We start from the raw sequence: 16,350 nt of genomic DNA on the forward strand, positions 1-16,350 counted from the left end.
GGGATATTTGATTATCCTGAGAACGTGTGAATGTGGCCATTTAGCAGGCCTAGTGCAATTTAGATAGGTATTAATAGTCAGGCTACAGTAGGGGAAGTGAATTCCCACCAGGGAACTGACCTTTCCTTTAGAGCAGCCCGTGGCAGTCAGTAAAGAGAATCAGCACAGGCACACCGTTAAAAAAAAAATGCTTGTTTATTTATGCTGCCATTGATATCTCCCCATGTAACTGATCCCATGTTAGCTTAGCTTGGTCCTGACAGCTGCTCCTGTCAAAAGCCCCGGTTCTCACTTATCCACAGCAAACAACGCATCTTTAGGTATTTGTTCAGTGCAGACTTGGAAGCACAGGCTCCCTGTGCTGTGCTAAACCGTAAATACCAGCTTCTGAGTTGCTCAGTATATGCGGTTTCTAAATAATCTTACAGGCTATTCACTTGAGGGAAAGTTCATTACAAGTGAATTACTCTTAAGCAGTGAATATCCTCTTCAACTGCATGCAGCAAGAAAAAAAAAGTATTTATAACTTCTCTCTTATCCACGTGATATTATAATTATTAAAGGTGACCATAGGCAAAGATAAAGTGCATCACATTACTAGGATATATGGAACGCAAATGTAATTTACACTTAGCTATATTAGAATGACTATTCCTTTAAGTATAGTTTGAAATAATTCTAAAATAAGAGTGTGCTTTAAGGAGCAGATATATCTTGTCGGTAGTTTAAAATTAGATCATATATTCTGCATGACCGAAATCTGCTCGTATAGGATGTGCATGCACATGTGCGTGTGGGAGAAAGAAAAAAAAGGATCCTCTTTTTACTCCTCTTTTCATCTGCACTTTTGAATTCCAAAAGGGAGTTTTATACTCAACCAGAAGGGAATTAATTGTAATTAGGAGATTTTGTTGTGGACCATCTCCTCTAAAATTCACCCTTTGCTAACTGCCTCCTGTCACAAACCCTTCACCCAACAGCAAGATATTGAGCAGGTGAATACTTCTGCCAAAGAAAATGCACAAGGTTAAACGTGTTTAAATGTTTTGCTGAGCTAGATGATTATTACTGATCATAATGGCCCCACAACTGAGGGCTTATCTGGAAAATCATAACTACATCTTCAACTCATTTGGATGTTTCCACAGGTGGTTTCAGCAGAGCAGGAGGAAAGCTAAGGTGATCAGCCAGCGCTGCTTTGGCTCCATGCAAGTGCTCTACAGGTCAACATTGAAAGCCACTGGAATAAGGGCTTAGTTTTGAAGACAGCAGTAGAAATTAGCATCTTGGAGTTAAAAGACAGGTGATGGATAAAACACCAAGGAAAAAAAGGAGGAAAGACTACAGTTACAGAAACATAATCAACTAGCCACTGTAGTTGAAGGCAGAGGGAAGCGGCTCAGTTCCCATTAGGCGGGATGCACTCTGTGTCTGGGCCGTTCTGGGGCACGCGCGAGGCGAGGGAGGCACGTGGGGCAGCCCACGCAAGGAGCCCGGGGTGTGCGGCAGCACCTGCAGATGATGCAGATCTTGGCTGTGGGCCCCAAGGCCCCAGAAAACAAAGTTGTCCATTCCCACCCAAACGTCGTGCCCTCTGCCAAACACCTCCCTCCTCCCTCCCGGGGCAGCCCGGCTGGCCCCACGCGTCCTGGGGGAAGCCGAGGAGCAGGCCTGTGTCCCCCCTGCCACCCACCCCCAGAGTTGCTTGAGGCAAGTGCGCCTTCCTCACAGCGGCACGCAGCCCTGACACGCATCAGCCCACACTCTGCGGATCTAGCCGTAGCTGCCTTCCCCCAGAGCGCCGGCCTCCTCCCGTCCCCCGCCTCCGGCGGGGTGGGAAGCGGAGACATTTTTAACACTCCGCACCCCCCTCCTCCCCTCAGCCCCAACGGCCGCTGCCCGGCGGCTCCCGCCCCGTCGCCCCCGGCGCGTAGGCGCAGAGGCGCCGCTCCACGCCCGGCCAGCAGGTGTCGCTGCCACACTCCCCGGGCAAGCCCCGCACCGCCCACGCACGGTCCCGGGCGCGGCTGAGGCGGCGCGGTGGAGCCCCCCGCGGGCCGGTTCCCCACCCGCGGCCCCCGCCCCTCGGCCGCGGGGAAAGCGAAGCGGCTGCCGGTGCGGCGGGCGGCTCCCCCGCCTCCGCTCCGAGCTGAGCCGGCGGCAGGTGAAGTGAGGTGCCTCGACGCCTCTCCGCGGCGGCGGCACCGCCTTCCTCAGCGCCGCACGCCGCCGTCCTCTTGCCCCGTGAATGGCTGCCGGCTGACTGACAGGCGAGGCGGCCACACAGGGCGGCAGCTGCCTGGGCTACACCTATAAGGGCCGGCGGGGACGGGGTGCCGGGTGGTGAGGTGCCGCCCGTGGCGGAGCCGCCCGGTGAGCAGCCTCCCACAGCCGGGGGTCCTCGCTCGGAGAGCCGAGCGCTCGCGGAGGCGGGCGCCCGCCCGCTGGCTCCCCGGCAGCAGCCCCGCCCGCCTAGCCCCGCTGATTCCGGCAGCAAGTGGCATTCCCGCGCCGCGGGCCCCCTTCTCCGGCAGCGGCACCCGGAGGATGCGGAGCGGTGGAGCGTGGGCGGCGGCGGGGCGCCGCGGGGGGACCCGCCGCTGCGCCGGGCGCGGGCGCCGCCGCCCCTGCGCGCTGCGCTGGGCAGCAGCTCAGTGAGCGCGGTGGCCGCGGCGGGAGGAGGCGCAGGCGGGCTCGCTGCAGCCGCTGCCGTCGCCGGAGGGGCTGCGAGCCGCTCCGCGCCGGCGGTGGGGCTGCGCGGCGCCCGGCGCTGGGGAAGGCGCGGGCGGCGCCGCCACAGGTGACTCGCGGGCCGGGGACCGTTTTCGGTCCCGCTGCCGCTCGGCCGCCCCTGCGCGTTCGTGCCCCTGCGCCGCGGCTGCCTGCGCGAAGCCCGTCTTCAGCCACTTCGCCGTGTCTGCGCGACCGGGAGCGCCGGGGGACATGGCTTTGCTCCGGCTCCTTCTCTTCTTGCTCCTCGCCCAGCGGGGGCTCGGGACCGCCGCCGGCCAAGGGCAGGCGGTGCGCGGCCGGGAGCGGGCGCTCAGAGGGAGGCAGTCTATTTACAACCACATCAAGAGCCGGGAGCCTCCGCCGGTCCCGCGGAGCCGCTCTACGGAGAGCACCATCTTGGCGCAGCGGCTCGCCGAGGAGGTGCCCCAAGACGTGGCCTCGTTCCTCTACACGGGCGACTCCCGGGAGCTGCGGCGCGCCAACTGCTCCGGGCGGTACGAGCTGGCCAGCCTCGCCGGCAAGTCGCGCTTCACCTCGCACCCCTCCCTGCACGGGGCCCTGGACACCCTCACCCACGCCACCAACTTCCTCAACATGATCCTCCAGAGCAATAAGTCGCGGGAGCAGAACTTGCAGGAGGACCTGGAGTGGTACCGCGCCTTGATCAGGAGCCTCCTGGAGGGGGACCCCAACATCTCCAGGGCAGCTATCACTTTCAGCACGGAGCCTTTCTCCTCCACCCCCCAGGTTTTCCTCCAGGCCAGCAGGCATGAGAGCCAGGTCCTCCTGCAGGACTTGTCCTCCTCGGCTCACCGCCTGGCCAACGCCTCTGTGGAAACAGAGTGGTTCCACAGCTTGAAGCGCAAGTGGAGGCCACATCTGCACAGGAAAGTCTTAAACACGGGCCCCAGAACTTTTGAGAACAGCTGGAAGAGGCGGGAGAGCTTCACTGCTGATAAGAACCACATCAGGTGGTCCTCGCCTTACCTGGAGTGTGAGAATGGGAATTACAAACCTGGCTGGCTAGTGACTCTCTCAGCGGCTTTCTATGGGCTACGGCCAAACCTCCTCCCCGAGTTCAGGTAGGAGTGTTCCTCTGCTTGCTTTCGGTTGAGAAGGGCGTAGGATGGGGTTTTGGTTCTGCCCCCCCTTCTAGGGAAGGGCATGCTGTGTCTCTGGAGTGACCTGATAGCCCTTGCCAGATGAGCTGCTCAGTCACACCGCAGAGCAACCTCAGGCCTTCCTGTTGAGCTCTGCCTTCGCATGCCTGAGGGAGCTGTTGCTCAGTAAAAGAATCACTTTCATCTCTGTCTGTAAGACAGCGTTTGCTTTATCTGCTCCAACTGAAACAGGTGTGCATGGGGTTCCTGGCATCCTTCTGGGGGGGAGAGGAGAGCAGCAGTTGCCAGTTGTAGTTCATTTCTGACTGCAAGAGGAAGATGTTTACTGAGGCGTTACTTCTTACTACACTGCATAATTAAAACTAGCTCGACCCCAGCTATGATTTTAATCAGCTGGGAAACAATGTTGTTATGCTGGTAAACTGCTATTTCTGGTCTCCAGAGCACATCCACTGTGGGATGCTCGAGCCTAGTTAGTGGTCAGTATGTTTGTAGGTAAATAAGTGTTTGTGACTGCAGTTCTGTCATAGTGCATGTGGCTACAACCTGAGCTGGCAGTAGGAAAGCTTTTCTTAGGACACCCCTGTTACATAGTTGTGTAGCTGATACCTGGCATATATAAAGAATTGCTTACTTTTTTCTTGCTGTTGCTCCCAGGACTTTGCAACTGTGCTGTGATTAGCAGAGTGGAGGGTACAAAAAGGCCCATTGTTTTGTCTTCGTATTTTGACAGCAGAGGGGTGTGTCCAAGGAATGAGAGCAACCTGTGGGGCACGGGATATCAGTCTTTTCCCACTGGCACTTCTGTGCTGGGGCTCACAGGTTACTGCCCCTCAGGGAATGCCCAGTGCCCAGAAGCAGCTGGCATTTGTCAGGAGGTGAGAGAGGAGCACAGAATTTGCATTCTGCTGCAATTCAGTAGTAGGTAAAGATAAACAAGAACACAGCAGGCACCAAAGAGATTTTGCCACACCTGGGTGGCCAGGCAATTGTGTATGTGAACACTGGTTTCCTTTTTTGAAGGACTGATTTCTGAAATCCAGTGGGATCAAACAGGTATGAATGCAGTTGTGCATCCTCGGGGAGAAAAAAATAAAAACTGCTGAATAGAGAGTAGCTAATTATTTCTCTGTGGAATTACCTTTTGCCCTGCAATCCTCACACTTATGAGGCTGGTAGGGTTAAGATAAAGTGAGCTCACCTGCAGGCTGTTTGTTTCTGAATTCCTCTCAAGACCAAAACCCAAGAATAGCTCTACTGCAGAGCTCTTCTGGACCCTAGTGCGGGTGGTGGGGTGGTATGTGTGTCCAGAAAAGTTCAGGAAACTTCTTGTATTTCATTGAAATGCGGTGTTTCACACTGGATGAACTTAAGGATGTAGATGAAAGCTAGTGTAGGCTGATACTCTCTTGTTGGGGATACAGGTTCCTATAACCTAAAGAACCACCAGGCTGGGGGTGGGGTGGCAGCCACTAACAGGCTATCTGGGCACTTAATTCTTGATATAAAGCTTAACTCAAAAGAAGCTTTGATCTTGACTTCAGTTAAGAGAAACAGATTCTTAAACAACAGAGTCTAAAGCTTTATCCTCAGTTCTGTGCCAAGATCCTGTGATGCCAGGAAGCATCTCAGTGGTGTAGGTTTCTGGTGTGGTAGCACTGGTGTGCTGAACACACCAGGTCTGTTTTGGAGTAACCCTGGCCAACTAAGGCAACCAGTAGAGGTCCTCCTGGGTGCAGTACAAAGCACTGCCTTCACTTCATCTTCCCAGCCTCTGTTTATGCCTCCCTTTATGTTTTAGCCTCCCACCATGTGGGAGTCACTTCAGTTGAAGAAATAGAATAACCTGTTGTAACTCTGATACTTTAAAGGGCGTCTGTTAAGCACATCTAAGCTTGGAGAACCTCTTCTTATTTAGAAGATCTTGCGATGGGGTATGTTGTGCAAGTTCAAAGTTTTGTATTGCTGTTGTACTGAACAGTTAGGACAAAACTAACAAAGTTTTGTTGTATCAAAACCAGAGATGAGTTGGTAAGCATTTCTAAGAAAATGGGTCAGTATGTTTTTGGTAACTGTATAAGGAAGCAGGTGGAAGAAGTATATAATCCTGGCAAGGCTAAATGATGGTTCCTGTGTTCCTAGTTTGAGGTATGTTACATGAAAGATGGGCTTCTAATAAAAGCTTATTATTTGGGATATTGAAAAAGAAACTCTGTAGCTACATAGGAAATACTATAAACAAAATACACTTCTCCCAGGATTTGTGGGATGTCTCAATATTTGCACAATATTTTTCTATACTTGATAGGCCTCAGTGTGAGTTCTTAAGAGAAGAAATGGTTTAAAGTATAAGCATGTAATACAAAAATGTAAAATCTAATGTAGTTATTAGAACATTAGTATCAATTATTATAAGGTGCCTCTTGAAATAAGCTTTATTTCCCCTCACCATCTGTCTTTGAGTGACACAATGGTTTAACTTTAAATTCCTGTTTAAGGCCTATATGGTAAAAAGCAGTATGTATTAACCTCCATCTTTTGAGAAAGCTACATTGGTTCTCCCAATAAAGTATCTCTGAACCATCTGTTAGGAACATGTTAATGGATCAGTTTACATGCTCCTTCCATTTAATAGTCTGGCATGAGGTCATTGATGGTTGTCCTGGTTTCGGCAGGGATAGAGTTAATTTCCTTCCTAGTAGCTGGTACAGTGCTGTGTTTTGGATTTAGGATGAGAACAATGTTGATAACACACCGATGTTTTAGTTGTTGCTAGGTAATGCTTACACTACCCAAGGACTTTTCAGCTTCCCATGCTCTACTGACTGAGAAGGCTGGAGGTGCACAAGAAGCTGGGAGGGGGCACAGCCAGGACAGCTGACCCAAACTGGCCAAAGGGACATTCCATACCATGTGACGTCATGCTCAGTACATAAACTGGGGAAAGCTGGCCGGGGGGGCCGCTGCTTGGGGACTGGCTGGGCATCGGTCGGTGGGTGGTGAGCAATTGTACTGTGCATCACTTGCTTTGTGTATTATTATTATTATTGTTATTATTTATATTTCAATTATTAAACTGTTTTTATCTCAACCTATGAGTTTTTTCTCACTTCTACTCTTCCGATTCTCTCCCCCATCCCACCAGTGGCGGGGGGGGGAGTGAGCGAGCAGCTGTGTGGTGGTCAGTTGCCGACTGAGGTTAAACCATGACAATGGTAATTTAGTGCATGTTCCTTTAATATTTGTCTAACAGTTTATGTACTTTCTTCTTTGCTGACGTTAGGTTTATGGCATGGTACATTAGTGTAAGAGACATTCAGGAACACATTATCTCCATGGAAGGGAGTTCTTTCAGATTACAGAAGGAAAATCCATTGCCCCTGCTTCTTGGTATATCTTCTGTTGCAGTAACAGATGGGTACATCATGTGGTGTAGCAATGGGAAGAGTTTAATGAAGGCAATACTAATAATTACTATTGGTTATGTTCAATATGTGCTACTACTGCAATGCTGTTGGCAATGACATTCTGAAAGTGCAGCCAAAAAAAGCTTTGTTCTTGTGGTGAAGGGTTACGGTGCCTTCTGCCAGAGGAAGCGAGTGTTAGAGGCGGGGGGGCTCTTGCAAACAGCTTGCTATCTCTCTTTAATTTCATCTCCTACCCTCTTCCCTCCCCCAAAGAGAGACGGCCAAGGAAGGTGAGAGAATACAGTCATTCAAGTTGTCTTGCCAAGGGTAGCACTGTAGGCCAATACTGAAATGAAGTAGAGAAATGAAAGATGGCTTGATTGTGCTGATAAATTTACCAGAAGCTGTCCAAGCCTGGTGGGACCATGTTAGCCCCACACAATGCTAAGCTGGGGCACTGATTGTCCGCAGCTTCTAAGCAGTGCTTGCTGGTGGTGGCATTCACCAGCCTTTGGTCTGCCCAAGTGCAGGGAGTGAACATTCCCATCTGCTTACAAAAATATAGCATTAGGCTCTCATTCAGAAATGAGGATCCACAGGGACTGCAACTAATCTTTTGGTGATACTAACCATTCCCTTCTCTTTTTAAGAAAAGTCTAAGCTGATGCAGTTTGCAGTGGGAATTCATCATCTGATATGTCTAATCACTCGACAGCTAGTGCTGCAGAGGGTAGAGCGTGATAGCGCTTGTCACTAATTTTCAGTGACCCTCCTCTGCTACTTCCTATTACACGAGTATGCTGAACCATAGTCCATGGCACATGGTGATTCAGCTGGTCTCTCTGCAGTGCTACTGTGGAAGTGGAATGGTGTGAGAAGCTGCATCTTGTGAGTACATTACCTTTTCTAAAAGTACTTGCTTGGCCCCTGGAGAGGAAGCAGGAGGTTTTCATTGCTTTAGCAGTCTAGTAGGCTGCTTAATCTGGAAGAAAGGTGTGCAAGTAGTCAGCTACTAGGAGCATAGGAATTAAAAAAAAAAAAAAAAAACCAAAAACAAGCCCTCCTGGATCACTGGGTCCAATCTCCTGCTGTCAGAGGCCCACTTAATGTCACCAGCTGACCAAACTCCATCTTAAAGTAGGTCGGTTTCCCTCTTGACTCTCCAGTCCACTGGCATGCCAGGCCTAATGGTTGGATAGCTGCTTCTGATTTCTGATCTAAATTTATTCACAGTCAGTTTTCACCCATTTATTCCTGTTCCAGAACTGCCTTCTATCTGAAATAGCACTCTTCGCTGATGTTGACTGCCCTGACCTATTTATAGGCAGCAGTCCCTTCTCCACCTTTGTTTACTAGGCTACACAAACCAGCTTTCTTTAGTCTCCTGTTATAAGCTCTCTGTTGCCATGGTCCCTCTTCTCAAGTCGTCTTCCAGTATTTCATGAACGTGGTTAGTCAGATTCATGTGCAATGTTTCAGCCTTGTGCAATGGCATCAGTTGTCCCCAAATTGATGAATGAATTGCTGCTTTTGCAACTCAGAATGTTCTCTCGCGTGCTGTTCTCATTTTCTTTAATATTGTGTTGTAATATGTCAACATTTTGGGAACTGGTCATTGCTGTTGCACTGTTTCATCTGGGAGGTCAGAATATCTTTAGGATACAGGGACACTTTTTTTCCCTCCCACCATGTTCCTGCAAGGCCAGGTAGTTTTTTTTCACCAAATACAGGGCAGTATTTACAATCTCTTTTAAGGACTGTTGGGAGAATGCAATGGAATAATGGCTGTTTTGGCAGAAAGGTATACAATCAGCAAGCTGAGTAAGTTTGTTTTTTTTTATTTTGAATGATGATGTGTTCTGGAGCATTTGCAGATAACTTCATTCTGAAGTTTGGCTGAATCAAGTGTTACCTCTGAATATTTTTTGTCTTCCTGACATTTGCTACTTCTCTCTTAATTTTTAGAAAGGTATTCCTTGGTGCAATTCCTTTATTGCACAGTTAAATTTAGCTGTTTCTTCCCTAAAGGCAATGTAAAGTAGTGATTTCCACTGTACTATTAACAATGACTTGGACCACTCCAGTGTTAGGCCATACTACGGTGCTTGTTGGGGAAGCATTATTGAAGGGAAATTAAACCATGGAGGTAGAATTATATATGACAAATAAATAAATTCTTAGGGAATATATGTGATTTCCTCTTCTGCTAAATATTTCACGGGTATTAAATTGTTTGGCAAAATAGCCTAAAATGTAGATATGAAAAAAGAGAGATTGTAAAAAAATTAGTAACTTTTTTCTTTTAAACATAGTTGAATTTCTTCCTTTAGCCCCCTTTTTTAGTTTTCCCCGATCTCTCTTTAGTCTCAGTACTGAATTAAGAAAGAAAATTCATTTTAACTGTTTAAGGAGGCTTTCTAATTTTTTTGTGACGTGATATATTAGTTGTATAATCCTGAAAATATTTTTAAAATGATGAGGCTGACATTTTTTTCTATAACACGCCCTGGCCCATATAACATGATTGAAGGTGTGGGTGGATTTAGAACAGGTTTTAAAAATGAAAAGGAATAACTTATTTCCTAGAACTTCTGAAAGTTTTGGATTTATATTCCTGAAAAGAGGTGAGAACAAAAAAAGTCTTCCTATGATGTACTGTCTGCTTATAGAAACCCCCAGTATGTTTTAAGTATTCTCTAGACAATTATGCCTCTGCCTTTTTTGTATGAGGTCACAGGTAAGGATAGAAAACTGGATGTTGGTGAAACAAAAGGAACAATAAATAGGGATTTCTTTTTTTAGATTCAGCTTTCTTCAGTATTGGAGAAACAGAAGTGGGTCTTTGAAGAAAGAAGTTAAATACGGCCAGGAGGGGATTGAAACACATACTGCATTTATTTCCACAATTTATGTAGCACATGGTAAGTTGCAATAAAAGCAACTAGCTTTTTGGTTCAAACTGCTGTTTCCACTCCTCTTTTCTCTACCTCCATCCCCCTTGGGCAAGGCTTCCAGCACAGCAGATTATCAAAGCTCTTTTGAAGGGAATGGACATGTGACAGTCTTTACTATCTAAGATTCGGCTCCAGGACTGTCACCTCCTATTCTATCTATTCATGAACCTGAGCTGAGATAGAGAAACGTTCTTACAGGTAAGAACAAAAGTATTGCTGTGTTAGGTCAGATGAAAGGCTTACCTAGCCCTCTCTCCAAAAGCAGCTTCTGGCAGGTACTTAGGAAAAGAGCAGTAGAAGTGCCAGGTTCTCCTATCTTGGTTATATCCCATTTACAAATAATAAGCCAATTAAAAAAAAAAATTGTTTTTCAGACTCTATCTGAATGAATGTTGATAGTATCAACAATCATGTTGGCCTCCATGATTCTAATTCACTTTTTAACCCATTTTTGTTTTCTGCAATGTAGTTTAGTATTGGGTGGCATAATATAATTATGAACTGTTAGGATAAAATTCTTTTTCTGTTTTTAGATTTGCTCCATGAATCTAAATTCATAGGGAGATCCCAGATTCTTGTGTTACAAAAACACTTTGGAAAGTGTTCATTCATCTTCTCTGTGTCAGTCAGATTTAGTTGTGGGTTATGCTAAGTATTGCTATCACCTGCAAACTTTGTCACTGGTCATCCATTTGTGGTCATCTGTGTATGTGTTGAACAAAGCAGGGATAGTCGTCGTGCCCAGCTTGTTAACATCCCTGCATGTGAAAGCTGACTTTTGTCACATTGATACTCTCAAGAGTGGCTCAGAGGTTGGAGCCTTACTGGCTCTAAAGTGTGCAGTGGTGAAAATAATTCATTTTCTGCAAAGGCTGTCTCCACTCTGAGCAGTTTTAGTGTCTTGGTTGTCTGTTGGCCTTACAGATTCTATTTCAGGCTTCCTTTAAACTTTTTAAAGTTTTTAATTAGTGGAGCCTATGCTTTTAACGTGCTGCTTCTAAAAATGTCTTTTGGTTTTGTCTTACATTCTTGTAGTTTTGTATGTTCCTTGCCCAGGTTATGCCTCTCCATTTTCCTTTTTTATAATGTTGGCTTCCATTTACCTTTTCAGTTTTAAAATTCCCTTATTACCTTTAATTAAATCATCAACGTCAGAAGATTGGGTATAGGTAGGCCAAGGTCATCTCTCCTGTGTAGGATCCTTCTAATTCAAAAGCTTTTCTTGTTCCTAACTTTTTTTTTTTCTTACATCACTTTCTGTACTGTCACTTGAGGCCCTTTCTTTCCACCTGTCTCTTTGACCCAATGGATAGTAATGGGAGCGTTAAAAAAAAAAAAAAATTTGCTGATTTCTTACTAAATAGCTTGAATTTGGCTCCAAGACCCCTTTTTCATAGGGAGAATCTAATGTAAGTGGTACCCCACCATCATTGACACCTCAGCATTCCTATACAAGGTGATGCTTTGTAACAGAATTAAGATGCTAGCAGCAACTTGAACATCCTCAAGCAAAAAAATATCACTGGCCCTTGAAGTATCTAGGAAGCTCTCTGACTAAACTGCAGGGAAATCCCCAGAGGCAGTACTGCATGCCATAAATCTGGAGGCAGATTTAAACCTGAAATAATTCTTCAGACAATAGAGGATTCAGCTTTAAGTATTTTGCTCTTGTAGTACTGTTCCAAATGGCCTAGAGGGATTTTCTTCGCAGGTGAATCCTGATTCATGTGCCCACACTGCTATACCTTATTCTTCAGTTAAGTTTTATTTTTAGTGAAAGCTGGTTCTTCTGTGAAAATGTGTGCTGAAAAGCAGCAGTCATGCTATGGCTGAGGAAGTAGGTAAGTCTGTCTCTGTCCTATTAGTAAGAATCAGTGGTAACTGTGTGACCAGATCAAAATCATGTTGTATGTAACGTTCCAGTAGCCTTTTGTGAATCTGGCTGGATATGCAAAGGTAATAGTTTTAAAAATGTCTAAGTGATGCAGAATCCTAAATCTTAACTTTCAAAAGCAACTTGAACCTGCAGAAGCTGCTGATTACCAGTAAGACTTATGGCTGAAAGTCACTTGTGAATTTGACACCAGGATCTTTTTTTGGATGCCTGGTTGATGGTACATTAAGGGAGCCTCAGGTGTCAGGTAGTATGCACTGTTTGGAAAATTAATATTCCTGCAAGTGTCACCTTTTCTGACCATTCCTGACCATTCTCATTTTGGAGGCTATCTGCCCTGAAAACATTGGCTATACTAATTACAGTACGCATTTATCTAGAGGTGTGGGCATTTTCAGATTTGGGATGGCTGTAGAGAATTGGTTTTTCTTATCTCCTTGTTTTGTGGTAAGGAGGACTTATGAAGGACAGCATGTAGGGGTGAATGAATATGGCAGCAAGAATCTAGGCAGGCGTTTAGATTTGGGGGATGATGTCTGCTTCAGCATGTGATAACCATGCCTTATACCTTAATTATGGCTGATTGCAGTGCTTACAGGTACAAAAATAAGTGTACAAACTTAGACAAACTTTGAGTGCCTGTTTAGCTGAGCTGTGATGACGTCTGTGCCAAACAGCTTCTGAAGATCTAGAGATCTAGACAAAGATACTGTTTATCACCATTTAAATGTTGGCAGGCTGTTATTCTGTGCAGCTCTGGCTTAAGCTGGCTGGGAGAAAGAGAACATGCTCATTCTGCTTTTCTGTGATGTAACAGTATAGGCAAAAAAAATTCTTCTGTAGATACAGGTTTTACAACATGTTGTTACAATGAAATATTATAACTACTGAAACTATCAAGATAGCTAGTAGGTTGGGTAAATAAGCTTAAATCAATTTCTGGCACAGATTTCAAGGCAAACAGCATGCCAACAAACAGTGGTACTGGAAATTAAGACAGATGTGAAAGCCTCTTAAATCAAACCTCTGACCCAACAGAAAATCCTTGATGACATCATTCTTCAGTGATTATCTATTATGTACAATTCAACTAATTCTTTCTTAACTACATTAAACATGAATGTGTAATCCTTAAGTATCTTTTTTTGTGTAAGGACTGTAAAATTGTAGCAGAAAACTAATATTTATTGTATAAGGAGATTAACAAAATATACTTACTTGCCAGATGGTCCACAATTACCAGTAATATTGTTATTAACTTATTGCTGTGACTTGGGTTCTGCCAGGCAGCATTGTTAGTGTGGATGAATGTGTTATGCTGACAAGCTGAGTCTACTCTTATACCATTGATACTTGTCTTGATCACTTCTATCAAGATAGCAGAGCTGCAATTATTCCCAGTTAGTTCAATAAATATAACACAGGTAGTTGGTCCGTATACATTCTAGGAGGATGTGTTCTTCCATATGTTCTATTTTCCAAATGCTGAATCAAAAATAACTGAAAGTGTGGGTGGCTAAACAGGCTGTGCCAGCTACTGTATTAATCACAGATGAATTTCAGAAATATATCATCATGTACATACTGGTGTACTCTGTGTTATAACGGTGGGGTACAAGTCTGAGGTGGTGTTTTAAAATGGCAAAGCATCCCAAGTGAATGCAGTAAAAGTCTTGTACCATCATGATGCTTTCTGTAAATGCCATATGTATGCTTAAAGAAACTTTTCTTTTGAAAGCATTATATCCTCAAGTAGTTGCAGACCCTGTTACTACCTGAGAAGAACTGTGATGTTACCATGAAGCATGAACATATATTGCAGAGGTCTAGTGAAAAAAGAATAACATGCACCATGGGGGAAAAAATGGAAAGCCTCTGGTAGATTGTAACTGTTAGGAGAGATTGTTTTCATATGCTTGCTTCTGGACTGCACTGTAGATTTTCACCCCAGAAATTCATAAAGCTCTGGGAAAAGGAAAAAGCAGAACAACTTAATCATATCAGAAGTTCAGGTTGTGCCACAGAAGAGCTGCAGACAGGAGAAGAGTGTAGGTAGAAATGTTTGTATTGAGTTCATGAAGACTGGGTTTTGCGAAAGGCAAATGTTCTTGTAAGAAAAGTTTTAACACAAGAGAAGCAAAGGGGAACTTCATTCAGTTTCAAATGGAAGAATTTTATAGTGTTTCTGGAAGAAGTATTGTGAAAATATTTTGAAATGAGATAATTTTCAGGCCTGCATGGCTTAACAGGGAGCTCCTGACAAAACTCAAGGATAAAATGAAAGTGCACAAGAGGTGGAAGCAGGGTCAGGTAACCTGGGAGGAATATGGAGACAGTCTGAGCATGACCGTGACCACGAGCATCTTGTGTCAGAAATAGTGTGGCCAGCAGGAGTAGGGAAGTGATCGTGCCCCTGTACTCGGCACTGGTGAGGCCGCACCTCGAATACTGTGTTCAGTTTTGGGCCCCTCACTACAAGAAGGACGTTGAGGTGCTGGAGCACGTCCAGAGAAGGGCAACGAAGCTGGTAAAGGGTCTAGAGTATAAGTCTTGTGAGGAGTGGAACTGGGGTTGTTTAGTCTGGAGAAAAGGAGGCTGAGGGGAGACCTCATCGCTCTCTACAACTACCTGAAAGGAGGTTGTGGCGAGGTGGGTGTCGGTCTCTTCTCCCAAGTAACTAGCGATAGGATGAGAGGAAACAGCCTCAGGTTGTGCCAGGGGAGGTTTAGATTGGATATTAGGAAAAAATGTCTTCACCAAAAGGGTTATCAAGCATTGGAACAGGCTGCCCAGGGAAGTGGTTGAGTCCCCATCCCTGGAGGTATTTAAAAGACGTGTAGATGTGGTGCTTAGAGACATGGTTTAGTGGTGGACTTGGCAGTGTCCTCAGACTCACCTTAATCCTTGGGACGGCGATGGAGCAAATCTTCCTGAAAACCACTTCTGAAACACATGAAGGAGAAGAATGTGATTGGGAGTAGTCAGCATGGGTTTATGAAGGGAAAGTAGCGTTTAACCAACCCAATAGCCTTCTGCGTATAGATGACTGGAGTCCAGCTGGAGGCCAGTCGCTATTGATATACCCCAGGGGTTGATACTGGAGCTAATTCTGTTTAACATTTTCATTTGGTGGTCTGGACAATAGGGTAGTATGTGCTCTTAGCAAGTTTGCAGATGATAAAAATTGGGAGGAGTGGCTGAGAGACCAGATGGTTGTGTTGCCATTCAGGAGGACTAAAACAGGCTGGAGAAATGAGCAAACAAGAACCTTGTGAAGTTCAGCAAAGGGAAATGCCAAGTGCTGCACCTGTGGAGGAATAACCCCATGCACCAGTACAGGCTTAATGACTGGAAAGCAGCTTTGCAGAAAAGGCCTGGGGCGTCCTGGTGGACACCAATTTGACATGAACCACCAGTGTGTGCTTGCAGCAAAGACGACCGACAGCCTTCTGTGCTGCGAGAGGAAGAGCATTGCCAACGAGTTGAGGGAGGTGATCCTTCCTCTTTACCCAGCCTGGTGGGGCCCCATCAAGAGTGCTGTGTCTACTTCTGGGCTCCCAAGTACAAGAGACATGGATGTACTGGAGTGAGCCTTGTGAAGGGCCACAAAGATGATTAAAGATTGGAGCATGTGATAGATGAGGGCTGCACGAACTGAGACTGTTCAGCCTGGAGAAGAAAAGGCTCCAGGGGGATCTTAAATGTGTGTGTAAATACATGATGAAAAAGTGTAAAGGAGACAGAGGCAGACTCTTCTCGGGTAGTCAGTGAAAGGACAGAAAGTACAAGAGGCACAAATTGAAATACAGGAAATTCTATTTAAATATCAGAAGACTTTTTTTGACACTGTGATGGTGGTCAGACACTAGATCAGGTTTCCCAGAGATCGTGAAGTCTCCATTATTGGAGGTATTAAAAACCCAGCTGAACTGAGCCTGCTTTGACTGGGTGGTTGGACTGGATGATCACAAGAGGTTTCTTCCAATGACAGCTGCATACAAAATAATTGTATTAGAGTTTTCAAAGGATACAAGTTATTTAATTCTGATGTGAAAAATCGGGAAGTACATTTCCTTTCTTTCCAGTACGCGGCTCTGAGCATTAGGATGCTATCCTGTTTTCTGCCTCTTGGCCCACTAGAACATGCCACTAATTCTTCAAATTGCAGCGTGTCTGGTACAAGGCTGTACTCAAATGCTTGCTCAGTGCGCTTACTGTGCCTGATTCCTCTGGCTTGTATG

The 16,350-nt window shown here is 45.8% G+C and overlaps 1 protein-coding gene across 2 annotated transcripts in view; it reads left to right on the top strand.

The window, feature by feature from the left end:
* Positions 1-2,837: 2,837 nt before the first annotated feature.
* GPR158 (G protein-coupled receptor 158) overlaps positions 2,838-16,350 on the top strand; it is a 211,476-nt gene continuing 197,963 nt past the window's right edge. For both annotated transcript variants that reach the window (XM_076331723.1, XM_076331724.1), the window contains exon 1: positions 2,838-3,815. In XM_076331723.1, the coding sequence (XP_076187838.1) occupies positions 2,944-3,815 (872 nt within the window). In that variant the 5' untranslated portion in view covers positions 2,838-2,943. The remainder of the gene's footprint in view (positions 3,816-16,350) is intronic.

The sequence above is a fragment of the Aptenodytes patagonicus genome, chromosome 2, assembly GCF_965638725.1.
Source record: "Aptenodytes patagonicus chromosome 2, bAptPat1.pri.cur, whole genome shotgun sequence".
Classification (NCBI taxonomy): domain Eukaryota; kingdom Metazoa; phylum Chordata; class Aves; order Sphenisciformes; family Spheniscidae; genus Aptenodytes; species Aptenodytes patagonicus.